The sequence below is a fragment of the Coregonus lavaretus genome (assembly GCF_964263955.1).
Source record: "Coregonus lavaretus genome assembly, chromosome: 11".
NCBI classification, from domain to species: Eukaryota; Metazoa; Chordata; class Actinopteri; order Salmoniformes; family Salmonidae; genus Coregonus; species Coregonus lavaretus.
Window position 1 is genome coordinate 18,635,227 of NC_139998.1, and position 23,554 is coordinate 18,658,780.

The 23,554-nt window shown below is 42.2% G+C and overlaps 1 protein-coding gene across 1 annotated transcript; it reads right to left on the reverse strand.

The window, feature by feature from the left end:
* Window positions 1–238: 238 nt before the first annotated feature.
* Window positions 239–23,178, reverse strand: mapk12a (mitogen-activated protein kinase 12a). The gene is made up of 12 exons (XM_084171874.1): window positions 22,536–23,178; window positions 5,553–5,682; window positions 5,110–5,168; window positions 4,691–4,802; window positions 4,540–4,569; window positions 4,330–4,377; window positions 3,614–3,728; window positions 3,196–3,267; window positions 2,839–2,918; window positions 2,672–2,750; window positions 2,290–2,463; window positions 239–1,802 (listed from the first exon to the last, which is right to left on the reverse strand). Exons 1-12 carry the CDS (start codon window positions 22,652–22,654, stop codon window positions 1,735–1,737), a joined length of 1,086 nt encoding a protein of 361 aa, XP_084028000.1. The 5' UTR covers window positions 22,655–23,178; the 3' UTR covers window positions 239–1,734.
* Between the last annotated feature and the right edge of the window lie 376 nt (window positions 23,179–23,554).

The window sequence follows — 23,554 nt, forward strand, 5'->3', positions numbered from 1 at the left end:
TGAGGGGACATACTGTAGGATCCTAGAGGTCAGGAAAGGTAAATCAAGACCACCTTGTTACATTCTGCAGTGTTGGTGGGAAATGTGAAATAATAGTAGTACCTATTTTACCAATCTTGAATGCCGGTTGTGCCGCAATACTGTGTACTGTAATAATCCCAGTCACTGTGCAACATTTCTAAATGCAATCTCAGTCAAATACAACTGTTTTGATGGCAATTATTGAACAGAGCGGAATCCCAGCTTTCCAGTGCTGTATGATTTATTTTTCAATTGGCAGCGTTTTACAATCTTGAGTGTCTGGCATGACAATTTAAAAAAGTAACCACGGGAAGCGTGTCAGCCATTCCAATGCATAAATGGTAGACCTATTATTCACTGTAAATACACAATTACACTGTATTAAACACTGTAAAAATCCCATGATTTTATTAGTGCCAGTGGGAGTTCTTTTTAGGACATTAAACAAGCAACAAGATCATATTTAGAGTCCGTTATCTAGCTAATGATTAGCCCACTGTGGTAAACAATGCAGAGGAGCAACCCCATTGCTTCAGCCATTTAGACACGATGCTGCATCAGACAGGTGACAATGCTTATTGCTAAAATAGCACACCTGCCTGAGGACTATGTACCTAAAGATATTGCTTTTCATCAATATGTTATTGGGCTCATTTCTAGAGGGGAACATTACATTTTAAACAGTTTAATATAAGCTATATGTCAACATTGAGAGGGGGGATGGTTTTATTTTGGTTTTCCAAACAATCAGTGTAAATATCCGATTTTATGGCTGGCTATAATATATGACACTTGTCCAGACTGCAAATGAAACATGAAATCACCAACAATTGAATATAACTTGCTTTGCTGTGATCCTGGTGTGCCACTGGCAAATGTACCTGAATGTCAAGACCTGGACTGGTACCCAGGCTAACTGCCTTCCATTTTTGAAGACATTGATTTTCATTGTTAGAGCGGCCACTTGAGTATCTGGTCAATAATGGATAATCTGTGGGTACACGCGATATCCCAATTTGGGGGGCGCTGCATCATTCATGGGGGACGACATGTTTATTGTTGCCTTGTTTTATTATAGGCAGAGCACTCACTGTATGTTCCCTTGTGACCGAAAATAAAACTTACTTTTCAATACATAAAAAAAAAGCAATATGGATTACATATTAGGGTTAGTAGCCTAATGGCATAAGATTTGCATAGAATTTTCTGGAACAAATGAGTTAATAAAAAATACATATCCAGTGTAAGGAAAATTACAGTAAATGGCAAATATACAAACTGTTTTTTTGCGCAACATTTTACAGGCTACAAATGTTTTTTATGTGTGTGCATTCCTTGGCACAAAAAGAATGTGAAATACTGCTTTTGTGCGTACCGTTTAGTAAATGGTTTTCAGATGTTGTTTGGCTGTATGCTATTGTTCTATCATTAAGGCAATAAGAGGGAATTATAAGGTTGAGGAAACATCAGTAGTGGTCACAGACACATTTAGACTACACAGCTACATACACAAGGAAACATCCTAGAATTTTTGTCAAATATGTCTTGACAAGGGCTTTATATAGGACGCAACAACACAGTGGTGTGAAAATGTCTGAAAAAGTACACACACACACACACAACATGATGGACTGAGAATGTTGATTGAACAGAGGATGACACACTTGTAAAAATGGTGGGAGGGGGGTTGTTTTCCATGTGCGATGCTTCATCTTACAGTGCGGTTTCCCTGGACTCTACCACTATGGGCTGGAATGACAGGATCTCTGTGAACGTGTGACCTGTAAACAAACAGAAGGAGGAAGAGAGAAAGAGAAGACAGATACATAACATGTCAGTGTTTACATACAGAAGGCTATCATTGCAATTCATGGAAGAGAATGAAATCCTGAAAATATGCGTATTGCAGTAGCTCATTGTAAAAACCATCAGCAACACATATAGCAAATGTAAGTCCCTGTTCCAGAGAGGCCTGACTCTGTCATACCAAACAAGAACTTGTCTGGATATCCTTTAAAAATGCCTTAAATAGTGGTTTAATGTTATAATGTTAACCAATGAAAACAAACTGGTCCCTGTTGACACCTCCTCACCTCTGTCCTGGGATCGTATTCATTAGGGCACACAGTAGCAAAACGTTTTGCAACAGAAAACGAGCGCTTCTAATGGACAAGTCCAGGTAATCCTCCCTGTTTCAGTACATTTTCTTCCATTTGGAGCCTAATGAATAAACCCTGGGTTTTGTCCCAGCCTTCCCCTCCTCCTTACGTTTCCACTGCTCCAGAGGCAGGTCAGAGTTGTCTACAGAGTGGTCGTATGGCTGGGCCTCAGTCTCCTCTTCTGGCTCTCTGTACTCTGAGAAGTATGGCAGGGCGAGGGCCTCTGCCGCCGTCACCCTACTCTCTGGGTCCAGCAGCAGCATGCGCTCTATAACTGTCACCGCTGGAGATGAAGGGGAAGGGAGATATAGAATAAAATCAAGTCAAATTTAATTTAAAGTGCATCATCAGAGTCTCAATACACCTAAGAGAGGGAATGCATACATCTAAACAGAGAGATAAAGACAGCAGACATAGGAACAGTAGACATTGTCATGACGATGGGATACTGCAGATTCACTATACATGACATATGATGGTGATAGTCTTACCCTGTGGGTTGACTTTGGAAAAGAGCGCCTGAAGGTCTTTCTTTTGCACTTTGGGAAGGCTTTTGACATAGTTTTTAGCCTGAGAAACAGAATGTCAGCATATTTAATCAGGGACTATGTGCATGTAGACCTATAGTATGTGTTTGGCATGTAAGTACATTACTCACGTCCTGAGACTGCAGTTTGGTGATGAACTCCTGAGTGGGTGTCCCTGTGATCTTCATGATCTCAGTCAGCTGATCCAGGTCTGTGCTCCACAGGTCAAGGATCAAAGGTCAAACTACATACAAATGATATACTGAACATATCCTCATTGAGAAACACATTGCATCTAGAGTGAAAGTGAAACAAAACCACCTGGCCATGTTAAGGGTATAATCTGGTTCTAGTCAGTCAAACCGAAAAGTAAGAATGGAAGCAAGCATGATTCCAACATAAACAACATTAACCACAGTAATAGAGTTTCATTTGTGTATTGTGCAACAGTGGATAGGAGGGCTCAGGGGCAGGTCAGATCAGGATACGGTCATTGCCTTTGAACAGTGGTTTCCCTGACAGCATCTCTGCCATGATGCAGCCCACAGACCAGATGTCCACTAGGAAGAGAGGAAAGGGAGAGAATACTGTTAACTGATAGAAAGGACCTCCATTAACATGGCTGGCGTTTAAATCTGATAGAACCATGTTGAAGTGCATTTATCACTAGGCAAAATATACAGGCTAGAGCACCACCTTGTGGACATTCTACCATTCTCCATAGGCTTCAATGCATTCAGTTGACTCTGTCATCTATGCAGACCACTCAGATGAATTTACATCCTTATAAAACAGCTGATCCAAGATCAGTTGTCTGTATTCCAGTATAGCCTTAACCATCAGTGGCTTAACAACATATCTGATCCTGGACCAGTTAAGAGGAGTGTTGCGTGGTGTGCTGCTGACCAGTCTGGGTGTAGTGCATCCAGCTGAGGATGACCTCTGGGGCTCTGTACCAGCGCGTCACCACATAGCCTGTCATCTCACTGTCTGCCTGCCGCGCCAACCCAAAGTCCAGGATCTGACACAGACACAACACACTCTTATTATTACTGGACATTACATTAGCATTTTAGTCATTAAGCAGATGCTCTCTGCATTCAACTAAGGTAGGTAAAACAACCACGTATCACAATCATTATAAGTAAAACATCCTTCAAAATAGCTCAGTCCCAGTAATCAATTGCACATCAATGGGACATTTCATGACAGCACTATACCGTTGTACCTACATCATACCAGCTATAACACTACAAAATACAATGGAAGTCATTATTGCTGCCAAACTGTGCTCATGCAGCAAACCATGACAACAAAGTCAACAGAGAGAAATGTTGTCTGTTGGTCTGTGCAAAGGCTATTAAAGATGCACTCTTGAGCTTTTGTATAATTTCAGCCAGTAGTTTTGAAAGTGGTGCTCACGAGCCAAAAGTTGTCCCTGTTTTTTTGTGTGCAATTCGTATAATATGTTACGAATCCAATTCGTACTATATGTTATGAATTTGTTGTGCTTAAGATCCTGGAGTGCATCTTTAAGCCACAGACTGAGTTATTGACAGTGGAGCTGAACACAGTGGAAAGTTTATTTAGGTTATCAGAGCACTGGGTGTGTGACTGTGTACCTTGAGCTCACATTCCTGGTTAACGGCCAGATTCCCTGGTTTGAGGTCCTGCAGATACAAACATTAAGTGGGTCATTTTGAGGGGCCACACACATGCACACACACTTGCATGACAAAGGCACTCACGCATGCATGCACACACACACACACACACACACACACTCACACACATACACACAAACACACACAGGAAAAAGGAGATTCACTTACCCTATGAATTATGCCAGCAGAATGGATATACTGTAATAAAAGAATACAACAGGCATTTCCATCAATAAAATACAATATCAGGGTGTATACATATTTATATACATGTATGTATATAAGTATTTATGAGATTGTGTGTGGCTGTGAGACACACCTTGAGTCCCTTCAGCATCTGATAGACCAGGAACTGTACTTTGTCCTCTGAGAGCTGCTGTAACTTCATCAACTTCCCCAGATCGGTTCCCATGAAAGGCATCACCAGATAGCTGCGAGAGAGCGAGAGAGAGAGAGAGAGAGAGAGAGAGAGAGAGAGAGAGAGAGAGAGAGAGAGAGAGAGAGAGAGAGAGAGAGAGAGAGAGAGAGAGAGAGAGAGAGAGAGAGACAGACAGAGAGACTAAATGTCTACATATCTTCGCAATGACCAACCAACATGGAGAGGAAAGATGGAACTTTGACTTTGCTAAACATCCAGTGGTGTGGAATGTGGATATTGTGTCTCCAACTTCCGTATTTTCTTTACTTGAAGTTCCTGACCTATTGTGCCCAAATATGAAAACACAAAAGTGTACTCACAAATCATGGAATCTGTCTAAGGAGAGGTCAGCAGTGAATACATCCACAAGGCCAATCACCTAACCCCAGGGAGAGAATGAGGGAAAATAAACAACTTATATTAGGTTTTGATCAGGTTGTTACATAGCAGTTGGAGGGGAGACACAGTAAGACAAACACCCTATAGGCCTAGCTTACAGTATATTGCTAATAAGCCTAGTGTTTTTAGGGCAGGGATGCACAACTCTGGTCTTCGAGGGCCTCTCTGGTTTTCATCCTTGCCATTTAATCAGAGACTGTGTGTGGAGAGGATTACCCAAGGCAATCACTTAGGCTACTTGCTTGAAATTACTAAGTGTCACTCAGGGCGGAAAAAACCTTGAGGACTGCAACCCTTAAGGACTAAAGTAGTGCAATGATATGGGATAAGGGTTGTTTTCGGACTACAGGCTTGCAAGTCTTACATTTTCATGTTTCATGTGTTTGAGCAGCCTCAGCTCCCGATAGGCCCTCTTAGCAAAGAGCTCAGACTGGAAGGGCCTGTGGAGCTTCTTGATGGCCACCTTGGTCCCTGTCCTGAAGTCCACTGCAGAGCTGGAGACAGACATGGAGATTGGGAGGAGGGTGAGTTGGAGGGAGAGAGGAAGAAAGGTACAAGGTCCTTTGGTTCTCAAATAATTTAAAACATACATTTTAGCTTTGAGTCCTATACAATTGGGGAATCAGGTTATTTCCGTTTTAACTACATTGGTCCCAGGCCTCCCACAGTGAAAAAGCTGAAATTCACTACCTTCTTTCATCTGTTTTACCATTTTCTTTTGCGGACAACCAGGGCTACAAGTAGAACACAAAACAATTTGACATAAACAGTTGCATTCATGAGTTTTATTGACAAATGTCAATAAACAAATAAGGTCTGCCAAGCATAAGCCTGATAAAAAATTAAAAATAAGAATAAGAATGCTGTAAATACAGAAATTGTTTTCCACTGAGCAAACAATTTCTGTATTTACAGCATTCTTATTATAATCAGGCTTATGCTTGGCAGACCTTATTTGTTTATTGACATTTGTCAATAAAACTCATGAATGCAACTGTTTATGTCAAATTGTTTTGTGTTCTACTTGTAGCCCTGGTTGTCCGCAAAATAAAATGGTAGTCAGTGACAACTGTGTGGAGTTTGGAGTTTGTGACAGAAACTATGTGAGCTTATTACAGTATTATAGGCACTATGTCCTGTCCTATGATCTTCTATGTAGAATAACCTCTTACCTTCTAACGACTATTTTGTGGCTTGTGATTGTCATAGAGCAAACAGTGCATGTTTGTGAGCATTTCAGCTCTTCATAGATGGCTCATAATAGTTTGTAGCTCAAACTGTTCGGACTTTACAGACGTTTTTGTGAGATGAATCATTTTCGGGATCCGCCCTTGTCTCACAAACATCGCTCTAGCTCTAACCTCGATTTGGATGAAGATTTCTACTTCAATGAGTAGGCGACACTCTGAAGAGAAAGAGACGGCGATATAGAGCCTGACGTGCGGGCACCCTGATGAAACTACGGAGGGGAGTAAATAATCCGCCTCAACCCTCTGTTCTATTGGCGGATGGAAAGTCGTGGTCAAAAGTTTTGAGGATGACACAAGTATTGGTCTTCACAAAGTTCGCTGCTTCAGTGTTATGAGATATTTTTGTCAGATGTTACTATGGTATACTGAAGTATAATTACAAGCATTCCATAAGTGTCAAAGGCTTTTATTGACAATTACATTAAGTTTATGCAAAGAGTCAATATTTGCAGTGTTGACCCTTCTTTTTCAAGACCTCTGCAATCCACCCTGGCATGCTATCAATGAATTTCTGGGCCACATCCTGACTGATGGCAGCCCATTCTTGCATAATCAATGCTTGGAATTGTCAGAATTTGTGGGTTTTTGTATGTCCACCCGCCTCTTGAGGATCGACCACAAGTTCTCAATGGGATTAAGGTCTGGGGAGTTTCCTGGCCATTGACCCAAAATGTCGATGTTTTGTTCCCCGAGCCACTTAGTTATCACTTTTGCCTTATGGCAAGATGCTCCATCATGATGGAAAAAGCATTGGTCGTCACCAAACTGTTCTTGGATGATTGGGAGAAGTTGCTCTCGGAGGATGTGTTGGTACCATTCTTTATTCATGGCTGTGTTCTTAGGCAAAATTGTGAGTGAGCCCACTCCCTTGGCTGAGAAGCAACCCCACACATGAATGGTCTCAGGATGCTTTACTGTTGGCATGACACAGGACTGATGGTAGCGCTCACCTTGTCTTCTCCGGACAAGGTGTTTTCCGGATGCCCCAAACAATCGGAAAGGGGATTCATCAGAGAAAATGACTTTATCCCAGTCCTCAGCAGTCCAATCCCTGTACCTTTTGCAGAATATCAGTCTGTCCCTGATGTTTTTCCTGGAGAGAAGTGGCTTCTTTGCTGCCCTTCTTGACACCAGGCCATCCTCCAAAAGTCTTCGCCTCACTGTGCGTGCAGATGCACTCACATCTGCCTGCTGCCATTCCTGAACAAGCTCTGCACTGGTGGTGCCCCGATCCCGCAGCTGAATCAACTTTAGGAGACGGTCCTGGCGCTTGCTGGACTTTCTTGGGCACCCTGACGCCTTCTTCACAACAATTGTCAGATGGCAGATGGGGCGGCAGGTAGCTTAGTGGTTAAGAGCGTTGTGCCAGTAACCGAAAGGTCACTGGTTCTAATCCCCAAAGCCAACTAGGTGAAAAATCTGTCAATGTGCCCTTGAGCAAGGCACTTAACCCTAATTGCTCCTGTAAGTCGCTCTGGATAAGAGCGTCTGCTAAATGACTAAAATGTAATGTAATTGAACCTCTCTCCTTGAAGTTCTGATAAATTGTTGATTTAGGCGTAATCTTACTAGCAGCAATATCCTTGCCTGTGAAGCCCTTTTTGTGCAAAGCAATGATGACAGCACGTGTTTCCTTGCAGCTAACCATGGTTAACAGAGGAAGAACAATGATTTCAAGCACCACCCTCCTTTTAAAGCTTCCAGTCTGTTATTCTAACTCAATCAGCATGACAAAGTGATCTCCAGCCTTGTCCTCGTCAACACTCTCACCTGTGTTAACGGGAGAATCACTGACACATTAACGTCATTTAGCAGACACTCTTATCCAGAGCAACTTACATTATATATTTTTTCATACCCCCTGTGGGAATCGAACCCACAACCCTGGCGTTGCAAACACCATGCTCTATCAACTGAGCTACATCCCTGCCAGCCATTCCCTCCCCTACCCTGGACGACGCTGGGCCAATTGCGCGCCGCCCCATGGGTCTCCCGGTCACGGCCGGCTACGACAGAGCCTGGATTCGAACCAGGATCTCTAGTGGCACAGCTAGCACTGCGATGCAGTGCCTTAGACCACTGCGCCACTCAGGAGACTATGACACGATGGCAGCTGGTCCTTTTGTGGCAGGGCTGAAATGCAGTGGAAATGTTTTTTGGGGATTAAGTTCATTTTCATGGCAAAGAGGGACTTTGCAATTAATTGCAATTCATCTGATCACTCTTCATGACATTCTGGAGTATATGCAAATTGACATCATCAAAACTGAGGCAGCAGACTTTCTGAAAATTAGGATTTGTGTCATTCTCAAAACTTTTGACCACGACTGTACAATCACTGGAGAAGAAACTGGAAGAGCTCTGTTCGAGACTATCCTATCAACGGGACCTGAAGAACTGTAATATCCTATGTTTGTCTGAAACTTGGCTGAACAAGGACATGGATAATATTCAAACTGGTTTTTCTATGCATCGGCAGGACAGAATCGCAGCGTTGGGTAAGCTCAAGGGGAGTAGTGTGTGTCTCTTTGTTAACAACAGCTGGTGCGCAGGAAGTCTCGAGGTTCTGCTCGCCTGAGTTAGAATACCTCATGATAAGCTGTACACCATACTATTAACTGAGAGAGATTTCATCCATTATTTTTGGGGGGCTGTTTATTTACCACCACAAACCGATGCTGGCACTAAGACCACACTCAATGTGCTGTATAAGGCCATAAGCAAACAAGAAAATGCTCATTCAGAGGCGGCACTCCTAGTGGCCGGTGATTTTAATGCAGGAAAACTGAAATCCGTCTTACCTCATTTCTACCAGCATGTCACCTTTGCAACTAGAGGTGAAAAAACTCCAGATCACCTTTAGTCCACACAAAGAGACACATACAAAGCTCTCCCTCGTCCTCCATTTAGCAAATTTGTCCATAACACTATCCTCCTGATTCCTGCTTACAAGCAAAAACTCAAACAAGAAGTAACAGCTCAACACGGAAGTGGTCAGATGAAGCGGATGCTAAGCTACAGCACTGTTTCGCTAGCACAGACTGGAATATGTTCCGGGACTCATCCAATGGCATTGAGGAGTTTACCACATCAGTCACCAGCTTCATTAATAAGTGCATCGACAACATCATCCCCACAGTGACTGTACGTACATATCCCAACCAGAAGCCATGGATTACAGGCAACATCCTCACTGAGCTAAAGGCTAGAGCTGCCGCTTTCAAGGAGCGAGACACTAACCCGGACATGTATTAGAAATCCCGCTATGTTCTCCAACTAACCTTCAAACAGGCAAAGCATTACAGGACTAATATCGAATTCTACTACACTGACTGACGCTCGTCGGATATGGCAGGGCCTTCAAACTATCACGGATTACAAAGGGAAACCCAGCCACGAGCTGCCCAGTGACGCAAGCCTAACAGACTAGCCATGGTAACCTGTCTAAATGTCTATCACATCGTAGCACTCACATCTGTAGCCATGAAATGGTTTGAAAGGCTGGTCATGGCTAACATCAACACCATCATCCCAGAAACCCTGGACCCACTCCAATTTGCATACCGCCCCAACAGATCCACAGATGACGCAATCTCTATTGCACTCCACACTGCCCTTTCCCACTTGGACAAAAGGAACACCTACATGAGAATGCTATTCATTGACTACAGCTCAGCGTTCAACAACATAGTGCCCTCCGAACTCATCACTAAGCTAAGGACCCTGGGACTGAACACCTCCCTCTGCAACTTGATCCTGGACTTCCTGACGGGATGCCCACAGGTGGTGATGGTAGGCAACAACACATCCGCTAGGCTGACCCTTAACACAGGGGCCCCTCAGGGGTGATTGCTTAGTCCCCTCCTGTACTTCCTGTTCACCCACGACTGCGTGGCCACGCACGACTCCAACACCATCATTAAGTTTGCAGACGACACGCCGGTGGTAGGCCTGATCACCGACGACGATGACACAGCCTATAGGGAGGAGGTCAGAGACCTGGCAGTGTGGTGCCAGGACAACAACATCTCCCTCAACGTCAGCAAAACAAAGGAGCTGATCATGGACTACAGGAAATGGAAGGCCGAGCACGCCCCCATTTACATCAAGGGGGCTGTAGTGGAGCGGGTCGAGAGCTTCAAGACTGGCTGCATCACCGCTTGGTATGGCAACTGCTTGTCATCCGACCACAAGGCGCTACAGAGACTAGTGCGGACCGAGATCCCTGCCATCCACGACCTCTATACCAGGCGGTGTCAGAGGAAGGCCCTAAAAATTGTCAAAGACTCCCACCACCTATGTCATAGACTGTTCTCTCTGCTACCGCACGGCAAGCGGTACCGATGCACCAAGTCTGGAACCAACAGGACCCTCAACAGCCTCTACCTCCCAGCCATAAGACTGCTAAATAGCTAACCAAAAACTACCCGGACTATCTGCATTGACCCTTTTTGCACTAACTTTTTTGACTCATTACATACAGTTGAATTCGGAAGGTTACATACACCTTAGCCAAATACATTTACTCAGTTTTTCACAATTCCTGACATTTAATCCTAGTAAAGATTCCCTGTCTTAGGTCAGTTAGGATCACCAATTTATTTTAAGAATGTGAAATGTCAGAATAATAGCAGAGAGAATGATTTATTTCAGCTTTTATTTCTTTCATCACATTCCCAGTGGGTCAGAAGTTTACATACACTCAATTAGTATTTGGTTGCATTGCCTTTAAATTGTTTAACTTGGGTGAAATGTCTCGGGTAGCCTTCCACAAGCTTCCCACAATAAGTTGGGTGAATTTTGGCCCATTCCTCCTGACAGAGCTGGTGTAACAGAGTCAGGTTTGTAGGCCTCCTTGCTCGCACACGCTTTTTCAGTTCTGCCCACAAATGTTCTATAGGATTGAGGTCAGAGCTTTGTGATGGCCACTCCAATACCTTGACTTTGTTGTCCTTAAGCCATTTTGCCACAACTTTGGAAGTATGCTTGGGGTCATTGTCCATTTGGAAGACCCATTTGCGACCAAGCTTTAACTTCCTGACTGATGTCTTGAGATGTTGCTTCAATATATCCACATAATTTTCCTTCCTCATGATGCCATCTATTTTGTGAAGTGCACCAGACCCTCCTGCAGCAAAGCACCCCCATAGCATGATGCTGCCACCCCGTGCTTCACGGTTGGGATGGTGTTATTCGGCTTGCAAGCATCCACCTTTTCCCTCCAAACATAACGATGGTCATTATGGCCAAACAGTTCTATTTTTGTTTCATCAGACCAGAGGACATTTCTCCAAGAAGTACGATCTTTGTCCCCATGTGCAGTTACAAACCGTAGTCTGGCTTTTTTATGGCGGTTTTGGAGCAGTGGCTTCTTCCTTGCTGAGCTGCCTTTCAGGTTATGTCGATATAGGACTCGTTTTACTGTGGATATAGATACTTTTGTACCTGTTTCCTCCAGTATCTTCACAAGGTCCTTTGCTGTTGTTCAGGGATTGATTTGCACTTTTCGCACCAAAGTACGTTAATCTCTAGGAGACAGAACGCGTCTCCTTCCTGAGCAGTATGACGGCTGCGTGGTCCCATGGTGTTTATACTTGTGTACTATTGTTTGTACAAATGAACATGGTACCTTCAGGCGTTTGGAAATTGTTCCCAAGGATGAACCAGACTTGTGGGGGTCTACCATTTTTTCCCTGTGGTCTTGGCTGATTTCTTTTGATTTTCCCATGATGTCAAGCAAAGAGGCACTGAGTTTGAAGATAGGCCTTGAAATACATCCACAGGTACACCTCCAATTGACTCAAATGATGTCAATTAGCCTATCAGAAGCTTCTAAAGCCATGACATCATTTTCTGGAATTTTCCAAGCTGTTTAAAGGCACAGTCAACTTAGTGTATGTAAACTTCTGACCAACTGGAATTGTGATACAATGAATTATAAGTGAAATAATCTGTCTGTAAACAATTGTTGGAAAAATGACTTGTGTCATGAACAAAGTAGATGTCCTAACCGACTTGCCAAAACTATTGTTTGTTAACAAGAAATGTGTGTAGTGGTTGAAAAACTAGTTTTAATGACTCCAACCTAAGTGTATGTAAACTTCCGACTTCAACTGCACGCTGCTACTACTGTTTACTATCTTTCACTTTATTCCTAGTTATATGTACATACCTACCTCAGTTACCTCGTAACCCTGCACATCAACTCGGTACTGATACCCCTTGTATATAGGCAAGTTATTGTTTCTCACTGTGTAGCTATTATTATTTGTATTATTATGTGTTTTACTTTTCTATTATTTCTCTATTTTCTTTCTCTCTACATTGTTAGGAAGGGCACGTAAGTACGCATTTCACTGTTAGTCCATACCTGTTGTTTTACGAAGCATGTGATGAATAACATTTGATTTGATTTTAAATATACTAATACAGTACAATTCAATAACCCAGCAGTCTGTAGCTCAAAGCCCTTCCCACCACCTATACACTTGGCCCTGCTGCCGCCAGATGGCACTATTATTCCTTAGGTCTTTTGTCATTTGGAAATGGACAAAAATGACAAAAGATGTAAGAAATAATAATGCCATCTGGCGCCAGCAGGGCTACTATACACTATTTCCCGGGCTACTATACACTATTTCCCAGCCAAACCTAGAAAGCGATGTAGTAGAACCAGTGACTTTATATATGAATGGACAAAGCCATCGCTCACGTGACACCATTCATTCCTATGTGAAGACTCAATAGCGCATTGAAGCCAAATTAATGCGCAGTTTGAGCTACTCCAAGAAGTGACGTTACAGGCTAACTCAGTGCTGCTCTCTCATTGAGTAACCTCGGTACTGTAGGCTGCCATCAGTAACTAAATTATCCTTATAACTTCTTATGTGTGCGATTTTTTTAAAATAATTGGTTCAAGGACATACATCTGGTGTATTACAAGCAATTATTGGTACCATGATTGTCTTCGAATTTTTTATTTATTTACATTAAGATTGCCAATTTTCCATTCACTATAATGAGGGATTCTGTTTTCTGCAAACAATGCATGCTGTACTGCGGTCAGCCTTTAACTTCCGTGGCTTCATTTAGGTTGTGGGCTCACATGAAATCGTGATGTGTCTATGTAGAATGAAGGTATAAATACGACAGCTGCATGTGCATATTAGCCAATACATATGGAATAGCCTACACATATAGCATTCCTTGCAATACAATCTTCTCTAAAAACTGTTGTACAATGTGCTCTGCAATAAGATAACCCGTTTGATTTCTAAACCAGATTAGTTCTCAAATAGCAGCTGCCCAATACCATGGTGGGCATGCATAATATTGGATGCATTGGAATATAAGGTATGGAGAACGATAAAGAGCCTGTAGGATTATAGGAAAAGCAGTTGGGAAATTAATGTGTGTGTTTCAAATACTAAATGTTAAGTAAATGTGACTATATGTAGGTGGTTTAATTTAACTAACCTTCTAAAAGTTGACAGTGCCAAAATCTTGCTAATCCATTCATTATTCTATAACTATGACTGAGTGCGAGATGTTTTCTGTAACGTACAAGTGGCAACGTAACCAAGAGGGTTGGTTACGTTGCCACTTGACACTGCAGAAATATGTATTTGATGTTTATGTATTCTAATTGGTTGGTTCAAGTCAGATGTCAATAAAGTGTTATGCCATTGGTCATGCTTGCAGATAGGAAGACATCGCAAACATGAATTCTTCCCAGTCTGAAATTGACATGCATGTGTTAGGTCACATTCTGAAATACTGTATTATATTTTCATATTTACAATGTGTACGAGTTCACCATGTACATGTCCTGATGTGTGCATGTATATACAGTGCAATCGGGAAAGTATTCAGACCCCTTGACTTTTTCCACATTTTGTTAAATTACAACCTTATTCTAAAATTGATTAAATTGATTTTCCCCTTATCAATCTACACACAATACCCCATAATGACAAAGCAAAAACAGGTTTTTATACATTTTTGCAAATTTATTTTAAGAAAAACAACTGAAATATTACATTTACATAAGTATTCAGACCCTTTACTCAGTACTTTGTTGAAGCACCATTGGCAGCGACTACAGCCTTGAGTCTTGGGTATGACGCTACAAGCTTGGCACACCTGTATTTGGGGAGTTTCTCTTATTCCTCTCTGCAGATCCTCTCAAGCTCTGTCAGGTTGGATGGGGAGCGTTGCTGCACAGCTATTTTCAGGTCTCTCCAGAGATGTTTGATCGGGTTCAAGTCTGGGCTCTGGCTGGGCCACTCAAGGACATTCAGAGACTTGTCCCGAAGCCACTCCTGCATTGTCTTGGCTGTGTACTTGGAAGGTGAACCTTCGCCCCGTCTGAGGTCCTGAGCACTCTGGAGCAGGTTTTCATCAAGGATCTCTCTGTACTTTGCTCCATTCATCTTTCCCTAGATCCTGACTAGTCTCCCAGATCCTGCCGCTGAAAAACATCCCCACAGCATGATGCTGCCACCACCATCCTTCACCGTAGGGATGGTGCCAGGTTTCCTCCAGACGTGACGCTTGGCATTCAGGCCAAAGAGTTCAATCTTTGTTTCTCTTTGTCTGAGAGTCTTTAGATGCCTTTTTGCAAACTCCAAGTGGGCTGTCATGTGCCTTTTACTGAGGAGTGGCTTCCATCTGGCCACTCTACCATTCAGGCCTGATTGGTGGAGTGCTGCAGAGATGGTTGTCCTTCTGGAAGTTTCTCCCATCTCCACAGAGGAACTCTGGAGCTCTATCAGAGTGACCATCGGTTTCTTGGTCACCTCCCTGACCAAGGCCCTTCTTCCCCGATTGCTCAGTTTAGCCAGGCGGCCAGCTCTAGGAAGAGTCTTGGTGGTTCCAAACTTCTTCCATTTAAGAATGATAATAATATGCCATTTAGCAGACGCTTTTATCCAAAGCGACTTACAGTCATGTGTGCATATATTTTTACGTATGGGTGGGTCCCACTGTGTTCTTGGGGACCTTCAATGCTGCAGACATTCCCCAGATTTGTGCCTCGACACAATCCTGTCTCGGGGCTCTATGGACAATTCCTTCGACCTCATGGATTGGTTCTTGCTCTGACATGCACTGTCAACTGTGGGACCTTATATAGACAGGTGTGTGCCTTTCCAAATCATGTCCAATCAATTGAATTTAACACAGGCGGACTCCAATCAAGTTGTAGAAACATCTCAAGGATGATCAATGGAAACAGGATGCACCTGAGCTCAATTTCGAGTCTCATAGCAAAGGGTCTGAATACTTATGTAAATAAGGTATTTCTGTTTTTTATTTTTCATAAATTAGCAAACATTTCTAAAAACCTGTTTTCGCTTTGTCATTATGGGGTATTGTGTGTAGATTTCTGAGGACATTATTATTATTTTTTTATCCATTTTAGAATAAGGCTATAACGTAACAAAATGTGGAAAAAGTCAAGGGGTCTGAATACTTTGCGAAGGCACTATATATATATATATATATATATATACACTAACGGTCAAAAGTTTTAGAACACCTACTCATTCAAGGGTTTTTCTTTATTTTTACTATTTTCTACCTTGTAGAATAATAGTGAAGACATCAAAACTATGAAATAACACATATGGAATAATGTAGTCACCAAACAAGTGTTAAACAAATCAAAATATATTTTATATTTGAGATCCTTCAAATAGCCACCCTTTGCATTGATGACAGCTTTGCACACTCTTGGCATTACTAAATGATTCCATATGTGTTATTTCATAGTTTTGATGTCTTCAATATTATTCTACAAGGTAGAAAATAGTAAAAATAAAGAAAAACCCTTGAATGAGTAGGTGTTCTAAAACATTTGACCGGTAGTGTATATACAGTGGGGAGAACAAGTATTTGATACACTGCCGATTTTGCAGGTTTTCCTACTTACAAAGCATGTAGAGGTCTGTAATTTTTATCATAGGTACACTTCAACTGTGAGAGACGGAATCTAAAACAAAAATCCAGAAAATCACATTGTATGATTTTTTAATAATTAATTTGCATTTTATTGCATGACATAAGTATTTGATCACCTACCAACCAGTAAGAATTCCGGCTCTCACAGACCTGTTAGTTTTTCTTTAAGAAGCCCTCCTGTTCTCCACTCATTACCTGTATTAACTGCACCTGTTTGAACTCGTTACCTGTATAAAAGAGACCTGTCCACACACTCAATCAAACAGACTCCAACCTCTCCACAATGGCCAAGACCGAGAGCTGTGTAAGGACATCAGGGATAAAATTGTAGACCTGCACAAGGCTGGGATGGGCTACAGGACAATAGGCAAGCATCTTGGTGAGAAGGCAACAACTGTTGGCGCAATTATTAGAAAATGGAAGAAGTTCAAGATGACGGTCAATCACCCTCGGTCTGGGGCTCCATGCAAGATCTCACCTCGTGGAGCATCAGTGATCATGAGGAAGGTGAGGGATCAGCCCAGAACTACATGGCAGGATCTGGTCAATGACCTGAAGAGAGCTGGGACCACAGTCTCAAAGAAAACCATTAGTAACACACTACGCCGTCATGGATTAAAATCCTGCAGCGCACGCAAGGTCCCCCTGCTCAAGCCAGCGCATGTCCAGGCCCGTCTGAAGTTTGCCAATGACCATCTGGATGATCCAGAGGAGGAATGGGAGAAGGTCATGTGGTCTGATGAGACAAAAATATAGCTTTCTTTGCTTCTTTTTTTGTGTTTCGAGGAAGAAGAAGGATGAGTACAACCCCAAGAACACCATCCCAACCGTGAAGCATGGAGGTGGAAACATCATTCTTTGGGGATGCTTTTCTGCAAAGAGGACAGGACGACTGCACCGTATTGAGGGGAGGATGGATGGGGCCATGTATCGCGAGATCTTGGCCAACAACCTCCTTCCCTCAGTAAGAGCATTGAAGATGGGTTGTGGCTGGGTCTTCCAGCATGACAACGACCCGAAACACACAGCCAGGGCAACTAAGGAGTGGCTCCGTAAGAAGCATCTCAAGGTCCTGGAGTGGCCTAGCCAGTCTCCAGACCTGAACCCAATAGAAAATCTTTGGAGGGAGCTGAAAGTCCGTATTGCCCAGCGACAGCCCCGAAACCTGAAGGATCTGGAGAAGGTCTGTATGGAGGAGTGGGCCAAAATCCCTGCTGCAGTGTGTGCAAACCTGGTCAAGAACTACAGGAAACGTATGATCTCTGTAATTGCAAACACAGGTTTCTGTACCAAATATTAAGTTCTGCTTTTCTGATGTATCAAATACGTATGTCATGCAATAAAATGCAAATTAATTACTTAAAAATCATTCAATGTGATTTCCTGGATTTTTGTTTTAGATTCCGTCTCTCACAGTTGAAGTGTACCTATGATAAATATTACAGACCTCTACATGCTTTGTAAGTAGGAAAACCTGCAAAATCGGCAGTGTATCAAATACTTGTTCTCCCCACTGTATGTGTGTGTGTGTGTGTGTGTGTGGTACCTGTTAGATATTGGGGGCAATCTGGGATGTGCTTGTGTATGTTATTGCTGTAAGAGTGAGTTAGCTAGCATGCTCTAATTGTAGTGGTCGCATTAGCTCCCTGCTAATTCAGTTATTTCCATGCTAACAGACGAATCATGAATCTACAGCCGTCAACATACTGTTGTCCTGCACATCTAATATGCTTCCTTGTGTCTATCATCAGGTACTTACATTTATTGTATTGTGTACCATTTTTGGCCTTGTTGTTTGACTTGCATATACATTTGAATAAAGAACACCATCACAAATAGTGCTTCACCATTTATTGAGTACAGACACAAATAGCAAAGGCAGTATTTGAAGTATCTAAATATAGTGTAATCTACCAATCAATGTATATCAAGTCCCATGGAGGGCACAATCTTACAATGTTGCAATCCAGAAATGACAGCTTTACCATCTACACCAAAAGCCTGGGCTTCTGATGGAGACTGTAGTACTGTCATCAATGCATGCTTCAGTATTCCCTAGGAGCATTTGTGTGTCCAGGCCCCATAAGCGTATCAAAAGGATCCCACCCTGGTCACCAACGTAGCTGACCAATGTAGAGAGAGACAAGTTCCTTAGCAGAATGCAATCCAAAGCTTGTGCGGTCCAGAGATAAGAACTCTACCATCTATGACAAAAGCCTGGGCTCCTGACTGGGACAATAGAATTCTCACCACTGCATGTTAATAGTAAAATAATATGTTTGTCACCTGTCAAACCGATTCTAAATTCTATTTGGTATTTTCTGATGCACTAAAACAAGCACGTGTATCTGTAGTTGGTGTTCTTCAACTCTGAAATGTACTAGACTGTTTAAGATAAAATCCACAAAGAAGAGACAACAGGCAAACGCATATGTGGTCATAATGTTTAAATAGTGACAGCAGGGCTACTTCAAACTGCAGCAGGATGGTTCTCCTCATGCTTGGTGAATAGCCCTTGGTTGACCTATGGGAGCAGGACACAGGAGAGCAAAAGTGAGATACAGAATGAATCAAATAAATAATCACAAGTAATGTAGTTTGTGAGCTAGAAAATGAACATCCTGACAATCTGAGGCAGGGTGCTCTGCCTCAGATTGGATGTTTGTAGTGCTTGCAAACAAATCTACTTGTTATAACTAGCTAGCAAGCTAGCTACATTACTAAGCTTGTCGGAAGTCATTTTACAGGTTGCATTGATGGTATCACGTTTCTATAACTAAATAGTTAGATTACAAATAAATAAAAAATACTTTACCTGATAGCAGTTTTTGTCGGATGGAGATCTCGCTCGAGATGTCGCCAACTGTTTACTACCTTAGGTACGGATAACGTGATTGGCAGACGTGATCAGCAGAGATAGTACCATGGATAGTACACAAGTATTGATTGGTTTACAGTTTAATACTCGGCAACGTTTGCCTGTCCAGCTAGCGAACATAAAAATAAGCATTTTGTAAAAAAGTGCAAGAAAAGTGCAACCTTTCAGTATGGTATCAATACCATGATACAATGAGCTGAAACGAGACACCTACAATTCCCCACATGGTAGCTTGTCATTTTTGCTAGCTATCTAACCTTGCAGAATCATAACACCAATAATTTCATACAAGCGCCTTTTCGTCCACTTTCCCTCTCCTCGCCGCCTCTCCTTACCTTTGACCTTTATCAAAAGTAGGCAAGAGGACGGAGTAGAGGACGGATCTCTTCTTTACTAATTTGTATTTTGACCAATCAGATCAGATCTGAAAAATATCAGACGTCATTGGTCAAAATAACAATTAGTGGATAAAAATATCAGAATTGCCTGTGTAAACGCAACCTTTGGAATGCTGAGTTGATCATGTGTTACAAATTGGCAATCACCCAGGGTTAGTACTATTCGGGTTCCTTGGGACGTCCATACCCTAAACCCTACCCTAAGAGGCAATTTATGCTTGATCTGAAAATGTGGTCGGAGGAGCGGTATGGATGGTGTGACTCAATTGCGAAGTCTCTGGAGAAGCGCAGAGGCCAAATTGAGCTGCGTACCGCATAGCCATGCCTCTCAAATTTTGTAACAATGTGGAGGGCTCCATATAGCATGGAGCGAGATAGCTGCCGAAAGGTTGAATGTATGCATCATTAGATTCATAAGAAAATCAATTCGTAAATGGTTAGGATTGTAAGAAAAGCCATGCATGAAACATGAAACGTACACGTTAAATTAAATCTGTAAACATACAGATATGTTATGACTATGAATTAACATTTACACATTCAATTCTTATTTTACGTCTCCCTTTACTCGGTTACAGATATTGTTTTTATACTTACAAACTTGTGGCAGTAATGTGGCATCTGTATTTATGATTTAGGCTAGGCCTATTCCGCTATCTAAATATACCATGCTGTTGTGCTATTTTATGCCCATATAATTGCATCAATTATTTTTATAGCCATGTGGGGCTACTGTGGTGATCATGTAACCTAATAAATCACACTTTTTCCAGTATTTGGGAGCACGGACTGTAGGCCTTATATTAGGCATTTTGACTGTTGTATTAGTGAATTCCACTCTGTATGTAGGCTTGTTATAGCCATTTGCGTTGCACAACCCCATCACGCAGAGGCTATAACCATATCAATAAATGAGACAAAACAAAATATTGATTAAGTCTTAGCTATAACCTGTCCTGAGCGAAATAGCAAAGGGTCCCAAATGGTCATAGCCTATTCATATTGACAGATCTGTTTTCCCTATCAGCCACTGCACATGCTTCTTCAACTATTTTGTTTAAAATTCATTTAGAGGCTATATTTAGAGGCCTGTGAGCTAGGGTCTCTTTTTAAGGGGAGCCCTATAATAAAAACAGTTATAAAACACAAATAGAGTTCTAAAATTATTCAGCATGACACCAGTACCCAAAATGATAGCCCAAATTGCAATGCCTACAAGTTGAAGGACTATTTTTTATTTGGATAGACCTAAATTAAACATTGAATTATTAAAGTCATAGGCTAAAGATCTTTGGAGAATTTCGATAATTTTGAATACACACATGGATTTCAATAAACAAATGGATAAGACTGTTCTATTCTCTTTGATTGAGTTCCTATTGCAACTCAGACAACTGACTGAATGGATGACATACTGACAGACTGAACTGAATGAAGGATGAATTAAATGCTTAAATATGTTGGAATGACGAGTTGCACGCATCATGCATGTTCTGCACTTTATTTGGCTAGTAGGCAAAATGACTCTATGGCTGTATGCCTCCAGAAGGGCATCTTCTGAGGTTGAGGGGTGATTTTCTGAAGGCGCGTGGTGCTGTGGTGCTGCATGGAGATCACAAGCTCTTCAACTGGGCAGCAGTGTCGCGATGGAGGGAATAGCCTATACGGAGACTATCTAAGACCACTGCAACAGAGTTCTTGTAAAGTGTGGGAATAAGCTTATGCCAGACTTAGCCTACATTTAACCCCTCTCTTGTTCATTTCACAGTCCATATGTTCATGACCTGATTCAAATAAATAATGTCAAATTATTTTCAATTCATATTAACCCCTCCTACAGAATATGCTTTGGCAAGATTTTGAGAGATGAAATAAATATCCCAACATTCACTCATGGCTTTTCTTACGATCCTAACCATACCTACGTTCAACCTTTTGGCAGGTATCTCGCTCCATAGTATAGCTCCGCATTGACATGATTGGTTGACGGTAGGTAGGGGCGGGAGGTCCTGTATAAACACAAACTCACTTCCTTGACAACTTCCTTCACAACAGCTCTGTGCTGATCCGCGAAGTGCAAGAAGTATGAATGCCCTGACTTCTGCAGAGGCCATATCACGTCAATACTGCACGGCCAATGCAGACGTCGGAATGACAATGCAGCGCATTTTACCCTTACCATTTTAAATGTTAACTTCAATGGGGTTAACTAAGGGCGTCCCAAGGATCCCGGATTGCAAAGACCATTCAGCCAGCCGACACAACTCTGGATCCGCCCACAGAGTTAATCATTGATAACAACAATGTAACGACCTCATGCTGTGAGCCACACAAAAGTATTGTGTCTAGAGTGCAACGGCAATGGCAAATGATTTATAGCACATCTATTTCCGAGCGTTTATGATTATGTAAACTTTTGAGTTATGTAATAATAATAATACACGCTTAATTTAGTTTGAGAGTATCATACATATTGTCATTCTATAGGCATACATTACATGAGTAGGCCTATTGCAAAGACCAGGGAGGTTAGTCACAAATCAAAAGGCTGTGAAATGTCAATATGGGTTGATATGATAGAAATATTCACCATTAAATATTTCCCTTAAATAAGGAAGTGGCCCTCTCTTTTGTGTGAAACTCGAGAGGAGCTATAGCTTTTCTCTCGTTTTGTTCTACTGCGAAAAACTAAACCTTTACTAAATCAGGTGCGCTAGATTAGGTTTGGAGTGAAAATCTACAGGACGGTAGCTCTCCAGGAACAGGGTTGGAGACCCCTGCACTAAGCTATGTCAAAGTGAACCAAACATGTAGCCTACAGTTGTGACATCTCTTCCCACCCCAGTTGCCACGACACTTACCAGACTGTACCGTACGCCCCTGTCCCCACCTGTTTCAGCTCCCGGTACCGCTCCGGTACCTCCCAGGTGGTTTTGTTCACGTCCTGGCGACAGTAGCCAGGTCTGGTCCGGCTGGACATCTTATTTGACCTGATTTAACAAATATAGTACGTATCCCAAGAAGTGATTTCCCAGTTTCGTTTACACACCCATTGTCCTACCTATGCGTTCTTGAATTCATTCTCGTCACCGAATGCGCAGCGCGTCGACTGCGCAGCTTGCGCAGCTATAAGACGCCGCCTGGGGTCAACCACAGCACAGCCACTCCCGAGTCTCATGAAGTGTAGTGTATCAGGACATCCACTAACTGAAAAGGGACATGCATATATAGACCCATGCTGTATGCACAATATAAGTGCTGATTAGTGTTGTATGAGTTCTATTTGGATAAATAACTCAGACAGTGACAAGTTTGTCATTTTCAATTGTCTGCAGAGTAGAATATATTGTCAAGAAGGCACCCTAATCAATTCCTATTATTAGATAACTAGATCACCTGGAAGATCAGAATATCAATGGTATACAACAAGGATCGAATACAAGTACAATTGTGTGTAAGATGAATCATTACAGGCCTGCTTGTTGTTGCTACTGCTCCCTAAATGGCTTTCTGCATTGGGCGTTTTGAGATGTAGAGAAACCACTGTGTTCAGGGCTTGCTGGGACCTGTGCATTGAGGAGGCCCCAGGGGTACAGACATTCCTCACACTGCTCTGAGGCTGGTTTGGGAGAATCGCAATGCTGTGTGTAGGCCAGTTAGTGCGTGAGGAAGATACGAGATACACAATACCCTCGCACAAACATGGCAACAATTTTGGAAAATGAAGTGAAACAGAATTCTTGAAACACTGTCAAATCAAATGGCCTCAAGTCTATTTTCGGAATATTTTATGGTAGGTTTGGTGGGCTCTAGTATTTACTGTTTAACATGAGCAACATCAATCCTTCACATGCAAGGTTATGGAATCCAGGCATGAAGA